The 19,970-nt window shown below is 58.6% G+C and overlaps 1 protein-coding gene across 4 annotated transcripts in view; it reads left to right on the top strand.

Moving 5' to 3' along the window:
* The window catches only part of OGDH (oxoglutarate dehydrogenase), a 39,793-nt gene extending 21,305 nt beyond the window's left edge, over positions 1-18,488 (top strand). For 2 of the 4 annotated variants that reach the window (XM_059655970.1, XM_059655969.1), the window contains exons 5-24: positions 2,229-2,273; positions 6,793-6,908; positions 7,546-7,700; positions 7,795-7,941; positions 8,280-8,370; positions 8,597-8,776; positions 9,654-9,782; positions 9,906-10,085; positions 10,318-10,470; positions 10,953-11,055; positions 11,161-11,289; positions 11,559-11,709; positions 11,895-12,022; positions 12,096-12,274; positions 12,392-12,463; positions 12,776-12,904; positions 13,282-13,354; positions 17,075-17,238; positions 17,319-17,473; positions 17,601-18,488. In XM_059655970.1, the coding sequence (XP_059511953.1) occupies positions 2,229-2,273; positions 6,793-6,908; positions 7,546-7,700; positions 7,795-7,941; positions 8,280-8,370; positions 8,597-8,776; positions 9,654-9,782; positions 9,906-10,085; positions 10,318-10,470; positions 10,953-11,055; positions 11,161-11,289; positions 11,559-11,709; positions 11,895-12,022; positions 12,096-12,274; positions 12,392-12,463; positions 12,776-12,904; positions 13,282-13,354; positions 17,075-17,238; positions 17,319-17,473; positions 17,601-17,721 (2,600 nt within the window). In that variant the 3' untranslated portion in view covers positions 17,722-18,488. The remainder of the gene's footprint in view (positions 1-2,228; positions 2,274-6,792; positions 6,909-7,545; positions 7,701-7,794; positions 7,942-8,279; positions 8,371-8,596; positions 8,777-9,653; positions 9,783-9,905; positions 10,086-10,317; positions 10,471-10,952; positions 11,056-11,160; positions 11,290-11,558; positions 11,710-11,894; positions 12,023-12,095; positions 12,275-12,391; positions 12,464-12,775; positions 12,905-13,281; positions 13,355-17,074; positions 17,239-17,318; positions 17,474-17,600) is intronic. The other 2 variants (XM_059655972.1, XM_059655971.1) reach the window with 1 other exon arrangement.
* Positions 18,489-19,970: the final 1,482 nt, after the last annotated feature.

Below are 19,970 nucleotides of genomic sequence, written 5' to 3'. Positions count from 1 at the left end.
ATTAGGGCTAGGTGTTTCTCCAAGAGGCAGGAGCCAGGTTCTGTCATTGAACAGACGATCGCTAGGCACCTTTTAGAGGCCTTTTCTCGGGTGTGTGTTGGGGGCAGGTTCTAGGTGCCAGGCGGTTCCATCCACCCCCCTCCCGCGGTGGGCCCTGGGGGTCCTCACACAAAGCAGAACTAGAAGCAGTTCCCTACCCGAGAAGGGGGCGCACCAGTGTCTGCACGGGGTTGGTCTTGGGAAGTGAACTTGAGGTGAACAGTTAAAAACTCAATTTAAATAAAAGTCCAAAATTGTGATATCTTAGCTGCTTAACCGAGTTATCCCACCCCCAAGACCTTCCCTTGAAGGCTGGGAGAATGGACTTAAAAACAGTTGAATTTTGACCCTAGCTAGTTTGGCTCAGTGGATAGAGCGTCAGCCTGTGGACCAAAGGGTCCCGGGTTCAGTTTCCGTCAAGGGCAGGTGCCTTGGTTGCAGGCTCCTCCCCAGCCCAGGCCCTGGTCGGGGCACAGGCAGGAGGCAACCAGTTGATGTGTTTCTCTCATATCAATGTTTCTCTCTGTCTTTCCCTCTGTTTCACTATCTCTAAAAATCAATAGGAAAATATCCTCGGGTGAGGATTTAAAAATAAAGTTGATTTTTCATCAGCTTCCACAACCTGAGAGCAGTAGAGAGCAGTTCCTCCTCACCTACTGGCTGCCGTGAGTGACCAGGCGGGTGGCTGAGCTAAGGGCGTGGTGCCACGGTCCCACAGGCTGTCCTCCCTCCTGATGCCCTCGCCTGCCCGCCGTCCTCAGCCCCAGCCCTCGTCCCCAGCAGACCCTTCCACACTTGGCAAGAAGTCATTCTCTCCTGTGTGTGCAGGTGTGGTGGTGCTGGGGACCCTGTGCCCTCATACATGACAGCCAGAATGTCTTCTCTCTCACTCGCTTCTGGCTCGTATCTGTTGTTGGCGTTTTATTTTTAAAAAGCTAAGAAGTACAGAAGTCCCCTCTCATTCACAGGGTGCATGCTAAGGCCCCAGTGGTGAACCCTGCGTGTACTGGTTTCTCCACACGCCTGTGACAGGTATGATTCATGAACTGGGCACAGTGCGAGAGTGACAGGGACGAGCAGTGAGCGATCAGGGCCATGTGCTGGAATAGGGTCAGCAGGATGGGCCCCTCTCGGTCACCAGTAGGCTGCTGAGTGACAGACGGGCGTGGACTGCTGGACGGAGGAGGGATTCCCGTCCCAGGCAGGACAGAGCAGGGCGGCTTGAGAGGCCATTGTGCTACTGAGCACAGCGTGCAATTACAAACGTGAATTGTTTGTTTCTGGAATTTTCCATTTAATATTTTTGCGAGTGGTTGATCGCGGATGGCTAACCCACAGATAAGGGGGGGCTGCTGCACAAGAAGCGCCCCCTGCCCCGCCCAGCATGAGAAGATGTGAGCACTTACCTTGGATGGTGCGTGTGCAGGTGGCCCGTGGCAGGTCCTGGGTCCCGAGGACGGAGGGAGAGAAGCGGGGCCTCGTTCTCACCTCAGGTGGAGCGCCTGCCTCCGCAGAACCTGATGTTCTCTCAGAGCCGCTGGCTCCGAGCTCTTTGGTGGGTGCTGTGGTCCCCTCTGCGTTCTTGCCATCAGCTCCAGGGAAGTGTCTGGCTTTCCCATGCCCACCCTCCTAGGGCAGGGAGTGGCCACACTCTGACCACTGAGCCATCAGCCTTGTGAATCCTGTTAGCAGAGGCCTCCTGACCCCGTCCCCAGGCCCACGCATCGGGGTGCTCGGTGATGTTCACGAGACCGGGAGAGCTGCCCCATGTGGATGGGCGCCGCCGAGCACGTGGCTGATTGCCGGAGGGAAGGGGTGGCGCCTTCCACTCTGGAAGCTGCCAGAATCTTGAGGGCTCAGGTCTCGTCTCCTGCCTGAAGCTCCGGGTCTAAGGAGTGAGAATCTCATCTTTTCCTTCACTTCTCCCCAAGTGTCCAGGTCGGGTGGATTCCTCCCAGGAGCCACTGTGGGCCACTTCTGTGGGAGGGGGACAGGTCTCCGCCGCCGCCCAGTGGCCTCCCCTCACCTCAGGCCAGCTGCTGACCACAGTAGCCCCGACCTTGTCCCCACCCTGTCCTCCTCCGTGTCTGTGTCTGTGCCGTGTCTGTGCTTCCTGTACTGCCTGCGTGAGGCGTTCTGAACTAACTCACCTGTCTTTTTCCTCCGCGCTCCCCATGCCCCTGCCTCAGGCCTTGCTGGTTTCCAGGAGCGACTGCGAGTGCTCACAGTGGGAGGTATGGAAACGCCTTCTTCCTGGAGCTGGCGCCTTGGCAGGACAGCTGCTCCCAGCATGCCCTTGGGGAAGCCCACACGCTGTCCTGTTGAGAGGTGGTCACTGGTTTGGAAATGTTTTCCCGTCACTCAGCGTGACCCAGCAGGCAGGGCTGCTCTCCCATCATTCCCGTGCCGTCATCGTGTCCTGGGACATCCCCTCCAGTCTGTCCCCCTCCTGCGCTGCGTCCTCAGGCTCGGCTCGCTGGCCACTGGGCCTAGGCCGCACTGCCTTCTGCATGTGCAACCCTCCCTCCTTTGGCTGGGCTCTGCAGTCTCTCAGACGCTGCCTCCTGGCACCTGTGGCAAGATGTCCCGTGGGTGCATGGACAACGCCATGGAGGGAGGAGCCCTGGCGACCCTGGGCTCTGGGCAGACCACCCCCGAGGACCCCAGAGAGGGTGTTAGGGCCCTGCCTGTGGCCACGCCCCGTGGCCATTCTTTCTTCATACCAGGGTCTCTTAGTTCTTTTTCCTCCATTTGCTCATTGTGTCTGTGAGACTCTAGTTGGGGTTAAAGGCACTGTTTTGAGATTCCTAGGCAATTGTTAGAAATAACAGCTGTGCCTCCCAGCCAGCTCCCCGTGGTCACCCCTGGCGGCCACAGGATGTCCCAGCCGTGTTGCCACTGCATCTGCCCCCACAGGTTCCTTGCTGCTGCCCACCCCTGTGTTTAACCTTTGCAACCACTGTCTGTTCTGTTTCTGTAACTTTGTCATTTCCAGAGGTTCTGCTAATGGAATCGCCATCTGTGATATTTGGAATTGGCATTTTTCAGTCAGCCTGATAGAGTGTCACCTGGGCTGTTCTCTGACCCTCAGTTCCTCTTGTCTGACTGTCACCTGGGCTGTTCTCTGACCCTCGGTTCCTCTGATGGTCTGTCTCCTGGGCTGTTCTCTGACCCTCGGTTTCTCTGATGGTCTGGGTGTCACCCAAACTGTTCTCTGACCCTCAGTTCCTCTGATGGTCTGGGTGTCTCCTGGGCTGTTCTCTGACCCTCGGTTTCTCTGATGGTCTGGGTGTCACCCAAACTGTTCTCTGACCCTCAGTTCCTCTGATGGTCTGGGTGTCTCCTGGGCTGTTCTCTGACCCTCGGTTCCTCTGATGGTCTGGGTGTCTCCTGGGCTGTTCTCTGACCCTCAGTTCCTCTGATGGTCTGGGTGTCTCCTGGGCTGTTCTCTGACCCTCGGTTCCTCTGATGGTCTGGGTGTCTCCTGGGCTGTTCTCTGACCCTCGGTTCCTCTGATGGTCTGGGTGTCTCCTGGGCTGTTCTCTGACCCTCGGTTTCTCTGATGGTCTGGGTGTCTCCTGGGCTGTTCTCTGACCCTCGGTTTCTCTGATGGTCTGGGTGTCTCCTGGGCTGTCCTCTGACCCTCAGTTCCTCTGATGGTCTGGGTGTCACCCAAACTGTTCTCTGACCCTCGGTTCCTCTGATTGCAGGGAGCATTCCTGGCCATGAGGGCCCACAGTGCTTTCAACCACTCACTGGTTGACAGACCTTGGGTTGTTTCCTTTGACTAATGGGGTTGTCTGAAGAGCCCAGTGTATCAGGTTTCCCTTCGCTAGATGGTACCCTTGGTGTCACGTCTAAGCACACCTTCCTTAGGGCTCGATCCCAAAGGTGTCCTGTGTATTTGTCCAGAGGTTTATAGTTTTGCATTTTACATTTAAATCTGTGGTCCGTGTTGTTACTTTCTGCAGAAGGTGGAAGTTGGGGGAAGGGTTTGGTTTGTTTACTTGGCGGGAGGTTTGCCTGTGAATGTCTGTCTCATGGCTCCAGCACCACTAGCAGGAAAACCTTCCCTTTATGGAGCTGCTTCTGCGCTTTTTCAAACCTTAGCGGGGCTGGGGGAGAGGGCGGTGGGGAGGGGGGCTGCTCTGTTCTCTACCTGTGTCCCAGCGCCCCCCATCCCCCCGTGAGGATTGTGTTGACTTTCTAGGGCCTTCGTCTTCCCAGATACATTTTAGATCCAGCTTGCTTTTCTCAGAAAACTGCTGACAGTTTGGTCAGCAGCGTGGTAAGCCCATGGGTCGGTTTAGGAAGAACGGACTCCTCACCATGTTGATGGTGACGTGTTTGCTGTGGGTTTCTTTGGACTTACCCTGTGAGCTCACTCAGCTGCTTGAACCTGCGGGCTTAAGATTTCGCCGTGTTTGCCAAGCCGCCCTCTTGCCCTCACTCTGGGGATCACGTCGTGGGAGCTTCCGTGGCGTGCCACACGTCCAAGCTTCTCCATTCCCTGCCGTCAGTTTCTCTCCTCTGCGGATCCGATCCTTTCTCTCCTTCTGTCTTCACATCACTGATCCTGTCCCTGGTTCTGCCACTGAGCCCATCCACTGAGGGCTTTTTGTGTGCTTTTTAATCCTCACCTGAGGATATGTTTTGCTTTTTATTGCTTTTCTAGAGAGAGAGGGAAGGAGAGGGAGAGAGAGGAACATTGATCAGTTGCCTCCCGCACGCGCCCCGACCTGGGAAGAACTTGCAACCTAGGTGTGTGCCCTGACTAGGAATTGAACCCGAAACCTTTTGGTGACTGGACGATGCTCCAACCAACTGAGCCACCGGCCAGGGCCCATCCTCTGAGTTTTGAGTTATTGTATTTCGTCATTTCAGAATTTCCCATTTGGTCCTTCTTTGCACCTTTACTGAGTCCCAATCTCTTCCCATTGCCTCTGTCATGTCTGATGCCTACGAAAGCCCTGTGATGTGGCTCCGGGAGAGTCCAGTGGGTAATCCCACCTCTGTGTCCCTCTGGTGTCTGTGGACGACCTTGTTCAGCCTGAGATGTTCCTGTTCTCATTTGAGTGACTTGTTACAACCAGAACCTTAGGGATCAGGAGACAGGACTCGCCCTTGACCTCTGTGACCGCCGTCTCCTGGGCACCACAAGGGGGCGTCCTGGGTGGGAATGTGGAGGCTCTTCTCTGACACCTTGGACGTGCAGGTCGGAGTGCATTGCACGAGGCCCGGGAGGGAGGGCCGAGGGTGTCTCGTGTCTGGCGAGGCCGCCTTCCTGTCCTGCCAGCAGCTACTGTGGGCTGGTTTGCTGCAACTTGGGGAGCTCCAGGCTGCAGGTACTTGGCTCCACGTCAAGGACAGGAGCCCAGAGGAAGCCAGGACCCCGGCTGGTCAGCCATCTTCCCCCTTTCAGAGCTGCCTGCTGCCTGGGGTTTTGGTGGCCTCAGGGGCAGTAGGGAGGAGGGAGTGTTCTCCACCTTCCCACAGGCAAAACCCAGAAATGCAGGAGTAGGGCCAGCAGTTTTGAGGTTCAGAGAACGACCAGTTCAGGGGATGGACATGCAGAGCCGCAGACATGGCGAGGCTGGGCTCGAGCTGAGAGGCTGCGAGCCAGTGCCCACGGCGTGCACAGGCACGGAGGACGAGCCGGTCTTCTTGCCACAAGCTGGGCTCTGCGGGCCAGTCCTGTGGTTGCTGCCTCGTCCCTGACGGAGCTTCCCCAGCCGCCTCCCCGCAGCCCTGCAGGAAGGACCCAGCAGTAGGTTTGGGAGATGTAGGCCTCACGTTTAAGCATTAGATCCACAGGCTGCAGCTTGAGGGGCACCAGAGAGTCCCAGCCACCGTGCCCGGTGAGCCATGCTGGGGCTGGAGACTGGCAGTGCATGTTCCCGCCTCCTGGGGTCCAGATCCAGCTGCGGGTACAAGTGGCCGCTGCCACCCAGGCTGGGCACCGGCCTCTGCCAGGTGGTGGGGGCCCTCTGCAGTGCCCCAGGCAGTTCTCCTCCCAGTCCCTGCCCCTGGGAAGCCCACACAGCAGTGCCTGGGAAAGAGCCCGTCCTCGGCCCCTGCAGCCTGAGGGTCCGGCACGGAGCGCTGGGGCAGTGCAGTGCCGTGCCGGTCGGAGTGAGCCAGCCAGACAGTGGCCGCTAGTGAGCCAGCGTAGGTGAAGGTCAGTGCTGGCGGGAGCGGGTCCAGAGCGGGTCCAGAGCATGCAGGCTGGCCTCCAGGAGCAGGGACGGCTGTGAGGCCCTCGCTGTGCTGCCCGCTGCTCTCCACAGACCCCTCGCTTCTCGGTGACTGTCCCTCACTCCCAGTCTCCAGCTTCCTGTCACCCCCGCACACGAGTGTCCCATGTGCACACGTGGCCTCTTCACCAATTCCTCTTCCACTCCAAGTCCCTCTTCAGTCTCTCTGTTTGCTCTCTGATCGACTCGCCCAGTGCCTTTTCAAACCAAAATTGTTGGTGTCCTTGGGACCTTGAAATACATTCTCTCTCAATTATGAATAATTGGTGCACCGGACTAATATGCATATATTAATTTTATTCTCACTTGCCTGTGACACCCAGTAATGTTCTCAGCTTCTGTTTATTGCTAAATTTGTGTTTCTAGCTATAAAACGTTACTTATTTTACTAGGTATGAGAGGTTTTCATGGTTTTTCTCTTCTCTTTTCTCCCCCTGGGGACTCCCTTCCCCTTCCCGTGAACTGCCCCGTGGGCCGTGCCGTCTCTCCTCGCCCGCAGGGTTCTATGGCCTGGACGAGTCCGACCTGGACAAGGTCTTCCAGCTGCCGACCACCACCTTCATCGGGGGGCAGGAGTCGGCGCTGCCCCTGCGGGAGATCATCCGGCGGCTGGAGGTGAGGCGCGCTTTCTGCAGACGCCCAGGCTGGCAGGAGGCCTCCCCACTCGTTGGGTTTTTCTTAGTCTTGTTTTTTTAAACATATTTTTATTGATTTTAGAGAGAGGAAGGGAGAGAGAGAAACGATGATGATGAGAGAGAACCATTGATTGGCTGTCTCCTGCACACCCCACACTGGGGATCGAGCCCACAACCTGGACATGTGCCCCGAACGGGAATTGAACCCTGACCTGGTTCATGGGTGGACGCTCAACCACTGAGCCACGCCAGCCGGGCCAGCATGTATTTCTTTAAATGTAAGGGAAAGGAAATTACTTTTGCTATTTTGTAGATAAAAGTCTATAGTTTTTAATTTTATAATCAACCTAAGAAAGGAGAAACTTCTATGGGTTCCAATCTAGTGGGAGCCTATTTCAGATGTGAGAGGTCCGAAGCTGCCCGGCAGTGCCCTGTCCAGGCAGGGCTGTCTTCTCACTTGTCCTCCCAGTTCCTTTTCTCCCTCCTCTGGAGCTGTGGGCACTGACCTGCAGGGCACACGCACACACAGACGCGCCTGTGCACAGCTCGGTGGGTCAGGGAGGGAGGTGTCTGGCTGAGCGGCGTTGACCCACTGTGCGCCTGGCTGTGTGGCACAGAACGCCTACTGCCAGCACATCGGGGTGGAGTTCATGTTCATCAACGACCTGGAGCAGTGCCAGTGGATCCGGCGGAAGTTCGAGACGCCGGGGGTCATGCAGTTCACCAATGAGGAGAAGCGTACTCTCCTGGCCAGGCTCGTGCGGTCCACCAGGTGGGGAGGCGCTTGGGCGGGGCTGAGCCGGGCGGGATGCCAGCCCTGGGGAGCGGTCAGCCCTGGACTGCTCTCAGGCCGGGGCTCCGTCCAGGTTCGAGGAGTTCCTGCAGCGGAAGTGGTCGTCCGAGAAGCGCTTCGGCCTGGAAGGCTGCGAGGTGTTGATTCCGGCCCTCAAGACCATCATCGACAAGTCAAGTGAGAACGGCGTGGACCAAGTGATCATGGGGATGCCGCACAGGTACCGATACCGCCCGGGGCGCCCCTCGCCCGCCCGCTCCCCTTACCCACCTCAGCACCCCTCGCCCTGCAGTTACCCTCCCGCCCGAGGCCACAGGTGGCTGAGGCAGGCGTGTTGGCCTGGTGCTGTGTCTTATAAAAGTGAAAGCCAGAGCCCTTGAGGGTCACAGCAGAGGCCGCTGACCTGAGCGAGGGCTGCGGGTGCCAGCAGCCTCCCCTCGTCGGCCTCAGGCGGGCGAACGGAGACTGGCCTCCCCGCCTCTCGGGCAGCAAACCAAGGTGCTGCCTGTCCCTCGGAGGAGGAAGGGGCCTGCTGACCCCTGGCCCCGTGTGTCCCAGGGGGCGGCTGAACGTGCTGGCGAACGTCATCAGGAAGGAGCTGGAACAGATTTTCTGTCAGTTTGACTCAAAGCTGGAGGCCGCCGACGAGGTGAGGCACTGGTGTCCCCAGGAACGCCAGTGTGGCACTGCCTCCGGGGGGATTGCCAGGCCAGCTTCCGGGGGATGGAGGGTGGCGTCCCCGTGCAGCGGCCCGGCAGCCCCCACCAGGCGCCGTCTTGGGCAGAGCCTGCCACACTTCTCGGAGGAGTCTGGGGGTGGGGGGGACACGCAGGCTCCATGTGCTGCCTGGAGCCAGCCTCCCTGTTTGTCCTCAGGGCTCTGGGGACGTGAAGTACCACCTGGGCATGTACCACCGGCGGATCAACCGTGTGACGGACAGGAACATCACCCTGTCGCTGGTGGCGAACCCTTCCCACCTCGAGGCCGCCGACCCCGTGGTGATGGGCAAGACCAAGGCCGAACAGTTTTACTGCGGGGACACCGAGGGGAAGAAGGTGCGGCCACAGGGCTGCTGGACCCGCAGAGCCCGGGAGTGGCTGGGGGCAGAGCCGGGGCGTCCTGCCTGCGGGCTGGTTTGCCCTCAGGGCGCCAGGTCTGGGCCGGAGCACGTCTTGCATACGTCCTGAGGGACAGGTGCTCTCACTGAGCGGGCGGGGAGGCTTTCGAGGTGCGAGTGGCCTGAGGGGTGAGGCGTGAACAGACAGGGGGGCGCCGTGGGAAGCCTGGGTTCCTCGGCCTGTACACGGCCCCTCCGTACATCTGCACAACAGCAGGCGCTGGCAGGTGGGCGGAGGGAGGCTCTGCAGGTGGAAGAGGGGCCGGATGAAGGGTCAGACCTAGAGGTGGGACCAGGCCAGTGCGCAGGGCTCTGCCTCGCAGACCGGAGTCTGTGCGTCCTGTGCTTGGGCATCAGAAGAGAAACTGCTGGCGGGCACCGGGATCGGTTCCTGCTCGGATGGACGCCTGCCACAGAGAGAGGGCGGCCCACAGGGAGGATGTCAAGTGGGCAGCTGTCTCCCGTGCAGCCTGGGAGGGGGCTGAGGAACAAGATACAGGCTCCCCCACGGCTCTGCCACTGTTCTTACCACGGGCACTGGGGATCCAAGCTGATCACTGGCACGGGGCGGTCAGCGCAGGCCTGTCCTGGTGTGGAGTGGGCCGTTGCCGAGTCGTCAGGAGGGCCCCTCAGGACCCAGGGCCCAGGACCATGCAGGATGTGGGGCAGGCGAGATGCTGGAGGGGTTCCTGACCCAGCCCCTGCACTTTCCTTCTCACTTTGGAGGGACCTCAGAACACATTGCTAGAAAAGCTGCTTGTGGCTTAACCTCCAGTGTGCCACACTGGGTCTGTGGTCTCCTTGCGGGCCTGCAGGTCATGGCCATCCTTCTACACGGGGATGCCGCGTTCGCTGGCCAGGGCATCGTGTACGAGACCTTCCACCTGAGTGACCTGCCCTCCTACACCACCCACGGCACTGTCCACGTGGTGGTCAACAACCAGGTAACCCCGGGAGAAGGCAGCCAAGGCCTCCGGTTTCTAGCAGCGTAGCCACGCCCCTGTCCTTGGCCCCGCCCCTAGCCCCACCATCCCACACCCAGCCCAGCAGCCTGTGTCCCCTTGCAGATCGGCTTCACCACGGACCCCCGCATGGCCCGCTCCTCACCCTACCCCACCGATGTGGCCCGGGTCGTGAACGCCCCCATTTTCCACGTGAACTCTGACGACCCCGAGGCCGTCATGTACGTGTGCAAGGTGGCTGCCGAGTGGAGGAACACCTTCCACAAGGACGTGGTGGTGGACCTGGTGAGTGGTCACCTGCTGCCCTCGAGTGTCCCGCCCGCAGGCGTCAGCTGTGGGAGAAGGGACTCGGGGTCCTGTCCCGCCCGGCCGTTCTCGGGTCACCCGTTTTGTCCCTGAGGCAAAGCAGCCTGGTGTGCCGGAAGCCGGGCAGGACCCTCCTAGGAGGCAGGCTGAGGCGGACCTCGGAGCCCGCCCTCCACGTGGCCCCTGACGCTTGGTGCCTGGTTGTCCCCAGGTGTGTTACCGGCGCAACGGCCACAACGAGATGGATGAGCCCATGTTCACACAGCCGCTCATGTACAAGCAGATCCGCAAGCAGAAACCGGTGCTGCAGAAGTACGCGGAGCTGCTGGTGGCACAGGGCGTGGTCAACCAGCCTGAGTACGAGGTGCGTCACCCCTCGCTGGCTGCCCTGGGGATGCGCAGTGCTTCGCCTGCAGCGTTTCCCTGCTGATGGGGGCAGGGGCAGGGCGCCCGCCTGAGGACTCTGCGGGGATGGGTGTTCCGCTTGGGCCACGGCCCCGCCCACTTTCTGGCGGGGTGAGAGGCGGGTGCAGGTCCAGCTGGGGGGGTGGGGAGGGGCTGTGTGCCTGGTGGGTCCTAGGTGCTCAGAAGGAGGCTGACCAGAGCAGCTCGTGGCAGATGTGGGAGTGGGGCTTCTGGGGAGGGCGCCCGGGCTCCGTCGGGGTTGCGGCGGGCGGGGAGTGACTGCGTCAGCGCGAGAGCCAGACCTGGACCAGGATGGGAGAGTGGCAGGATCTGCCCACGTGGAGAAGGGCCCACGGGCAACATGGATCTGAGAGGTGTGTGTGGGGAGCGCCGAGGCCAGGCTCTGCCTGCCGCCCCCTGACACGGCGCCCACCCCTCCAGGAGGAGATCTCCAAGTACGACAAGATCTGCGAGGAGGCCTTCGCCCGCTCCAAGGACGAGAAGATCCTGCACATCAAGCACTGGCTGGACTCCCCCTGGCCTGGTGAGTGAGGCGTCGCCCACGGCCCAGCCCCCTCCCGGGAGCGCCCAGGCCTCGCCAGAGTGTCTCAGGAGCCAGGTGTGGCGTCAGCGGGTGCCTCTGTCCTAGGCTTCTTCACACTGGATGGGCAGCCCCGGAGCATGACCTGCCCCTCCACGGGGCTGGAGGAGGAGGTCCTGACGCACATCGGGAGCGTGGCCAGCTCCGTGCCGGTGGAGAACTTCACCATCCACGGAGGTGAGGGCTGTGACTCGGGAGCCACGGGGCAGGCCCAGGGACCCGCTCTCACCTGCCTGGGACCCGGCCTGTCCAAGGCAATGGCTGGTGGGAGGCAGGAAGCCCTTGGCTCCCTCACTCCTGCCAGTGTGGTCCTCGCTGGGAGCCGTGGAGGAAGGAGGGGCTGTGATGGCCCCTGCCTGGCCTGGTCTCCACACGCCCCTTGCCCTCTCCTGGCGCGGCTGCTCGTATCCTGGGAGGCGGGCGGGCAGTGAGCACCGTGTCTGCAGGGCTGAGCCGCATCCTGAAGACGCGCGGGGAACTGGTGAAGAACAGGACTGTGGACTGGGCCCTGGCGGAGTACATGGCGTTCGGCTCCCTGCTGAAGGAGGGCATCCACATCCGGCTGAGCGGCCAGGACGTGGAGCGTGGCACCTTCAGGTGAGCGCCAGGCCCTCGAAGGGGGGGGGTGAGGGGTGTCACTGCTTCTCTCCCAGGAAACATGGCACGGCCTGAGGGCCTCTCTCAGCCCAGGACACGATCCCCCTGCCTGCGCTGCCCCCCCCCCGCCCCGCGCCGCCTCCTGTTAGGACGGCCCTGCCGCTCACCTGTGTTGTCTGACGCAGCCACCGCCACCACGTGCTGCACGACCAGAACGTGGACAAGAAGACCTGCATCCCCATGAACCACCTGTGGCCCAACCAGGCGCCTTACACTGTGTGCAACAGCTCGCTGTCGGAGTACGGGGTCCTGGGTGAGCGATGCCCCTGCCCCCTCCTCCCCGCTCCCCGCCTGCCCCTGCCCTCCTGACTCCCTTCTGTCCGCAGGCTTTGAGCTGGGCTTTGCCATGGCCAGCCCCAACGCCCTGGTGCTCTGGGAAGCCCAGTTTGGCGACTTCCACAACACGGCCCAGTGCATCATCGACCAGTTCATCTGCCCCGGGCAGGCCAAGTGGGTGCGACAGAACGGCATCGTGCTCCTGCTGCCCCATGGCATGGAGGGCATGGTGAGCTCAGCCCCGCCCTATGCCATGGGGGAGGGAGGAGAGGGGGGGCGCTGCCAGCAGGAGGGAGCCCTGGGGTGTGTGGAGACGGAAATGAGGCTGAACCGCATCTGCTTCCAGGGCCCAGAGCACTCCTCCGCCAGGCCCGAGCGGTTCCTGCAGATGTGCAATGACGACCCCGATGTCCTGCCGGTGAGGGGGGTGCCGTGGCCAAGGGAGGGTGCAGGGGCCCCGATGCAGGTCTCCCCCAGTGAGGCTTCCCGAGGGCTCGGAGCAGGTGTGGCCGTGGAAGCCGTGGGAGTTGCTCTGTGTCCGATGCAGGCAGATGCCCTAAGGAACGAGCCGCTGATCAGACTTGAGTGACCAGGAGTCGGTCTTGTCGGGAGGAGGGCGGGTGGAGGTGGGGCCTGGCTTCCTGGCCAGGCGGCCTTGTCAGCAGCCAGGGGCGGAGTGAGGACAGGGCAGGAGCTCCCTTGCGTCCCTGAGCTCCTGTCCTCCCTGCAGAACCTCCAGGAGGACAACTTCGACATAAGTCAGCTCTACGACTGCAACTGGGTGGTGGTCAACTGCTCCACGCCCGGCAACTTCTTCCACGTGCTGCGCCGCCAGATCCTCCTGCCCTTCCGGAAGCCGGTCAGTGGCTCTCCCTGTCAGCGACGTGGGAATGGGTGGTGGTGGGTGGGGCACGGAGCTTGGAGGACGGGGATCCCAGAGGGAGAGCACCTCTGTTGCTGCAGATTGAACTGCAAGGCCACGCAGGCCCGCAGCACGCCAGACAGGAGGGCTTTTTCCTGGGGGGTAGGGGGTGACTCGGGCAGACGCCTGGCTCAGCAGGGCCCAGCCCCTCAGCCGAGGAGAGGCGGGCAAGGGAACGGCCTCATCCTTCCTCTTCATCACGCTCCTGACCTGTGGCTGGTCCTGACCACAGAGCTGGGAGGGCAGCCCCTCTTGTTGACCCTTCTGGGACCTGAGGACCTGGTCCATCCTGAGCCTGTGGTCCTGTGTTTCAGTTGATCGTCTTTACCCCCAAGTCCCTGCTGCGGCACCCCGAGGCCAGGACCAGCTTCGACGAGATGCTCCCAGGTGGGTGCAGGCGGGCAGGGAGGTCCTGCCTGTGTTCTGGGGCTGGAGCTCCCGCTGCCTCCACTGCGACCCGTGCCACTTCTGGGTCGTTGGGTAAAGACCCCCAAACAGGACAGCCCAGACGTCTGAGCTTGTGTGCACGTTGGTCCAAGGTGTGCCTCACGTCTCCCCAGGTCTGCGCCATGGCCTGGAGCCTCCCAAGACCTTAGAGGCAGGAAAGTTAGGCTGAGCTCAGAGCTCACCCCACCCTAGGTGCTGCTGCTGAGGCTGCACAGGTCACCCCCAGGGACTGGAAAGGCCCCGTAGGGGAGGGCTACCGTGTCACCTGACACTCACTGGGATGGGGTGAGGCCCCACACCCCTGGCTCAGGGCCAGGGAGCTCACCCCCTCCCAGCCGTGGGGCCCCCTTTCGGCTCCAGTCAAGGTAAACCTCTTGTTTGTTGAATATTTTATCATCTGGGTAACGTACCATCTTACCCAGTTAAGTGTACAGCCACCTCTGTCATCTCCAGAGCTCCCCTCTTCCAAACTGACACTCGGTCCTCTCAGACACTGACCCCCTCCCTGCCCAGCCCTGCACCCCAGCTACTGTCTCTCAATCTTGACTCTGGGGACCTCCCATGAGGGGTCATGAAGTATCTGGCTTAGTCCATCAGCATCGTGTCCTCGAGGTCCAGCCACTTTGTCCGATTTCCTTCCTTTTTAAGGCTGGCTGAGCAATAGTCCACGTGTGGGTGGACCACACTTGGTTTATCTTTTATCCTTTTTTTTTTTTTTTTTAAAGAATATGATTATATTCAATGCACAAGTTTGATACAACCAAAAAGTAAAACACTAGAGTAAAATAGTAACAAAAAACATGGTATTTCATTTGCAATGCATGAGAAATGTATCCTTTTATTCATGCAACTTTATTGAAGAAAGATAAGTCAGTTGGTAGAGCTGTTCGGTGCTCGGTCTCATTCGGTGCTTGTTAAGCGGCGCTCACCCTCCTCCTCGATGGGCTCAGCCATCTCCAGCTCGGCTGCTGGGAGCCTGGGGCACAGGTGCTTCGAGCCCCTGCTCAGATCTATGGATCAGTGCCCAGAAGGGGGACTGCTGGGTGGTGGGTAGTTGTGGTTTTAATTTTCGGAGGCACGCCAGGCTGGTGCAGGCGGTGGCGCACCGTTTCAGGTGCACAGCGGTGCACAGTTCCGTCTCTGCATCCGGCCAGCGCGTGGGTTTTGGTTTTTGTGTCATAGCATCTGAGGGCCTGAGGTGCCGCTCGAGTGGTTTGGGTCTGCATTTCCCTAATGATAAGGATGTTGAGCATCTTCTCTGCTTATCGCTGTTTGCGTACCTTCTTTGGAGAAGTGTGTTCAAGTCCTTCGCCCAGTTTTTTAAAATATATTTCTACTGATTTCAGAGAGGGAGAGAGAAATAGAAACATCAATGATGGAAGAGAATCAGGAGTCAGCTGCCTCCTGCACACCCCCTGCTGCTGGGGATCCAGCCAGCAGCCTGGGCCTGTGCCCTTGGCTGGAATTGAACCCAGCACCCTTCAGTCCACAGGCCGACACTATCCACTGAGCCACATCAGCCAGGGCTTCGCCCATTATTTAATTGCGGATTGTTTTGTTGCTCAATTTAGTTCTCTCCATATGCTGGATATATATTTTTTAATACATCTTTATTGATTTCAGAGAGGAAGGGAGAGGGTGAGAGAGATAGAAATATCAATGATGAGAGAGAATCATTGATTGGCTGCCTCCTACTGGGGATCGAGCCCACAACCCGGGCATGTGCCCTTGACCAGATTCGAACCTGGGACCCTTCAGTCCACAGGCCGACGCTCCATCCATTGAGCCACACCGGCCAGGGCTGTATGCTGGTATTAATACCTTGTCAGATACATGACTTGCGACTATTCTCTTCCATTCTGTGTATTGTCTTTGGATGCATGAAAATTTTTAATTTGCATGAAGTTAAATGTGTCTGTTTTTGGTTGCTTTTACCTGTGCCTTTGATGTCACCTCCAGGAAATCACTGCCAAAGCCAGCGTTGTGGAGCTTTCACCCGTATTTTCTTCTGAGTGTGTGATTCTGGCTCTCTGTCAAGTCTGTAACCGTTTGAGTTGTTTCGGCATATGGTGTAAGGGTCCAGCTTCGTTGCCTGTGGATATGCCGTTTTTCCAGCACTTTTGTTGAGGAGACTGGCCTTTGCCCATGAGTGGTCTCGGCACCTTGTCAGAAGTCACTTGACCACAGATGTGAGGACTTAGGTCTGGGCTCTCTGTTCTACCCCAGGGCCTGCAGGTCTGTCTTGATGCCAGGTCCACCTGCGGTGTTTGCTTATTTGTTTTGGATACGGAACATTTCCTTATCATGGCATCACATAAAACAGGAGCTGGGTGCCCTGGCCGGGAGTCCAGCGCAGCCTTTCAGTGCCTGGGACAAAGCCCAGCCCACCAGGCAGGACCACCTGCCAGGCAGGACACGCTGTGCTGACCACTGTGCTTTACAGTGTGCTTTCTGTTGTGAAATCGGGAATTTGGATCCTTCGTTCTTTCTCAGGACAGTTGAGGCTATTTGGGATCCTCTGAGATTCCATGAACATTAGGATGGCTTGACATTTTCTGAGTTCCGGGATCACCCACTGGAAGTGGGTCTCTAGGAGATGGAGTTTTCTCTTTCTGCAAAAAATTTAAAAAAAATGTGATTTTGATAGGGATTGCATTGAATCTGTAGATCGCTTTGAGTATATGTACATCTTAATATTCAGTCTTCTAGTCCATGAACTTGTGTCTTTCCCCTTATTAGTGTCTTCTTTATTTCAGCATACTTGGTAGTTTCAAGAATAAGTCTTCCACCTTCCTGATTAAGTTTATTTCTAAGTGTTTATTCTTTTTTTGGTGCTATTTCAAATGCAGTTGTTCTTTTAGTTTCATGTTTGGGTTGTTTGTTGTTAGTATACAGAACTGCAGCTGAGTTCTGGTTGTTGAATTTTCTATCCTGCAACTTTGTTGAGTGTGTTTCTTAGTTCTGATGTTTTTTTGTGGAATATTTAGGATTTTCTACACGTAATACGTGTCATCTACACAGAGTTTTACTTCTTTCTTTCCAGTTTGGGTGCCTTTTATTTCCTTTTCCTGCCCGATGCTCTGGCTGGACCCCCAGCACTGTGTTGAGTAGAGGTGGTGAGAGTGGACGCCCTCATTCCTGACCTTAGAGGAAAGCTTTCTGTCTTGAACCACTGAGCACTGTGTGCGCTGTGGGCTTTCTGATCTGGCCTTTATCACCTGGAGGTGGTTTCCTTCTGGTCCTCGCTCCTTTCGCTAAGTGAGCGCCTCATTTTGGACGCAGCTTCCCAAGGTCAGCCTTGTCCCCCGGGCCTGATCCCAGCCATGAGCTCCTGACTGTTGGCAGGGTTGTGTGGAAAGTTCCAGTGTCTGTGAGCTCCTGAGGGGTCGGAGCAGATGGCCACGGGGTGCTTTTCTAGACACAGTGGCCCCTGAAGTCTGTTCTGAAGGGTGGACGGGGTCGTCCGCCATCCCAGGCTGACCGTGCGCCCACAGGCTGTTCCTTGCATGTGTTTCCCAAGGCCTCCTTGGGCTGGAAAACTCCAGGGCATCCAAGGCCGAGGGGCTCCTGGCGTCAGCCCTGCCGCCCTGCTGTGTGGTCCCTCACTCGCATGGGCAGCAGACACTGGGTGTCCTTAGCCAGGTCCGGGTTCTCTCCTAGGGACCCACTTCCAGCGGGTGATCCCAGAAGATGGCCCTGCAGCCCAGAACCCAGAGAACGTCAAGCGGCTCCTGTTCTGCACCGGCAAGGTGTACTACGACCTCACCCGCGAGCGCAAAGCGCGGGACATGGTGGAGCAGGTGGCCATCACGAGGATCGAGCAGGTGAGGGCCGGGGTGCGGCGGCCGGTATGCCAGCCTCGCCGCTGCTCTGAACGTCCTCCTGACCAGCCCCTCTCCCCCAGCTGTCGCCGTTCCCCTTCGACCTGCTGCTGCAGGAGGTGCAGAAGTACCCCAACGCCGACCTGGCCTGGTGCCAGGAGGAGCACAAGAACCAGGGCTACTACGACTACGTCAAGCCCCGGCTGCGCACCACCATCAACCGGGCCAAGCCCGTGTGGTAGGTGCCCGCATGGGGCCGGGCGGCGGGGATCCGGGCCCAGCCCGTGTGGTAGGCACCCGCGTGGGGCCGGGCGCCGGGGATCCGGGCCCTCGGGTGGCCTTACATCACTGCTCTGTCCCCCCAGGTACGCTGGCCGAGACCCCGCGGCAGCACCGGCCACCGGCAACAAGAAGACCCACCTTACGGAGCTGCAGCGCCTGCTAGACACGGCCTTCGACCTGGATGCCTTCAAGAACTTCTCGTAGATGCTGCCTGGCCGCTGGGCCACAGCCTCCGCCCACCACTGCCCTCGCTTCTCAATTAAAGAATACATAGTGCCTCCGCCTGCCCACACTCCTCGCCCCTTAGTAGCCTGCTGCTGTCCTCACAGGGCCGGCTCCCGGCTCCAAGCTTCTCTACTGAGCAGCCTTCAGAGGCTGTGGGAGCTGGAGGAGAGGGCGCCCTGAAGGAGTCCTGGGAGGGTCGGCCAGCCCCACGCCCAGCTCCACCCCAGGAACAGCCCCATGGGGCTTACCACCCAGCAGGGGGTCCTGCACTGGCACCAGGTGGGCGGCTTTTCCTGGGTGGAGCCCGACCCTGGCAGGAGCCATCGCCCTCAGAGGCCCTGTGGAGTGGGTGGGGCAGCTGACAGGGCCTGAACCTGACCTGACAGGGCAGGCCCGCTCTCCAGTGTCCGCTGCACTTCTCAGAGGGTCCCGGAGTGCATGGCCAGAGGGAGGGTGGTCAGAAAGCTCCACCTGGCCCACAGCCAGGGCGGCCACGGGTCTGACGGTCCTGCTCCCTGGCCACCTTCCCTCGGCCCCGCACAGCCCAGACTTCTCTCCTGGCCCCTTCCGCACCGTGGAGACCCAACTGGGAATTCTCTCTGCTGTGCCAAAGCTGTCAGGGGGGCGAGGCAGGGCCTCCCCCTCACCTGTCACAGGGACAGATCTGATTTATTTATTTTGGTTTAAAAAAAGGAAAACACTTTGCGTTGCATTTGGCTTGACTTGTAAACTAAGTTATCCGTGAACCTGTCTGCGAGTCATTCTTTCCGCCGCCTTCTCCTGAGGCCTCCACCTGCCCCTCACCCCCACGCCTGTGCTCATGTGCCCGCAGGCCAGCACCCCTGCTCCTGGTCCCTCTGCGTGGCCTGGTGGGTCCCCTGGGCACCTGTTGTTGGTCAGCATCCCCACCCAGAAGCCAGCCCAAGTGGCTCTCAGAGAAGTGGACACACCAGCAGGGTCCCCATCCCCACAGGGCCAGGGTCCCCTCTTGACAAGAGTCCCAGTTTGAGCCCACAACTGGTCAGCCTTAGCCTCCGGGACCAGCCCTGAGGGAGAGCTCAGGGAAAGGCCTGGGCGTGGACATGGGGTCCCCTCCAGTAGCGGGAACTCCTGATGGTCACCCCATCCTCGAGGCCACACCTGAGTCCTTTGCCCTAGAAGCCTCTTCAGAATCTATTTTATCCTGCATGCTCCCTGCTGCTTGCCGGACAGCCCTCCAGTCCTGCATGAGGGTGGCCATGTGCAGGCGGGTGTCCTGTGTGCCCAGGGCCTGCACTCGGCCCCAGTTAGGGATCCTGGAAGCCAAAGTCTCCCTCCTCAATATTTTAAAGTATATTTTTATTGATTTCAGAGAGGAAAGGAGAGACGGGGAGAGAGAAAATCATTGATCGGCTGCCTCCTGCATGCCCCACACTGGGAATCAAACCCGGAACCTGGGCATGTGCTCTTACCGGGAATCAAACCATCATAGGTCGATGCTCAGCCACAGCCATGTCAGCCAGGCATCCCCTCAACTTTTAAGAATACAAAGTTAGCTCTAGCTGGTTTTGCTCAGTGGATAGAGCATCGGCCTGCGGACTGAAGGGTCCCGGGTTCAATTCCAGTCAAGGGCACATGCCTGGGTTGTGGGCTCGATCCCCAGTAGGGGTTGTGCAAGAGGCAGCCAGTCAATGATTCTCTCTTATTGATGTTTCTGTCCCTCTCCCTTTCTGAAATCAATAAAAATATACTTTTTAAAAATAATGACAAAAAAGATGTATTAACATTTATTTTCAAAAAAATAGAAAGTCCTGAGCCTAAAAACTGACCCAAAGGAAATAGGGAAAGGAGTAACAGGAAAAAGCACAGGAAGTGGAAATACCAGGAGTTGGAGAGGCTGGCATCTGTCCCTGGGGGCTGGAGCACAGTGAGTGAGGACAGGAACAGGAAGTGCAGAGGGCGGGCCTGGGGGGGACTTGGGTTTCATCTTGCCCTGAGTGCTGTGAGAAATCACTACAGGGTACTATTTATTTTTTAAAAACTTAATTGGTTGTAGAGAAAGAAACATTGATTTGTTGTTCCACTTATTTATGCACTCATTGGTTGGTTCTTTTTGTTGTTAATCCTCACCCAAAAATATTTTTCCATTCATTTTTAAATTTTTTTTTAATATATTCTATTGATCTTTTACAGAGAGGAAGGGAGAGGGATAGAGAGTTAGAAACATCAATGAGAGAAACATTGATGAG

The sequence above is a fragment of the Myotis daubentonii genome, chromosome 10, assembly GCF_963259705.1.
Source record: "Myotis daubentonii chromosome 10, mMyoDau2.1, whole genome shotgun sequence".
Lineage (NCBI taxonomy): Eukaryota > Metazoa > Chordata > Mammalia > Chiroptera > Vespertilionidae > Myotis > Myotis daubentonii.
The sequence above is the reverse complement of the archived record's forward strand: the minus strand, read 5'-3'. Positions and strand labels throughout refer to the sequence as shown.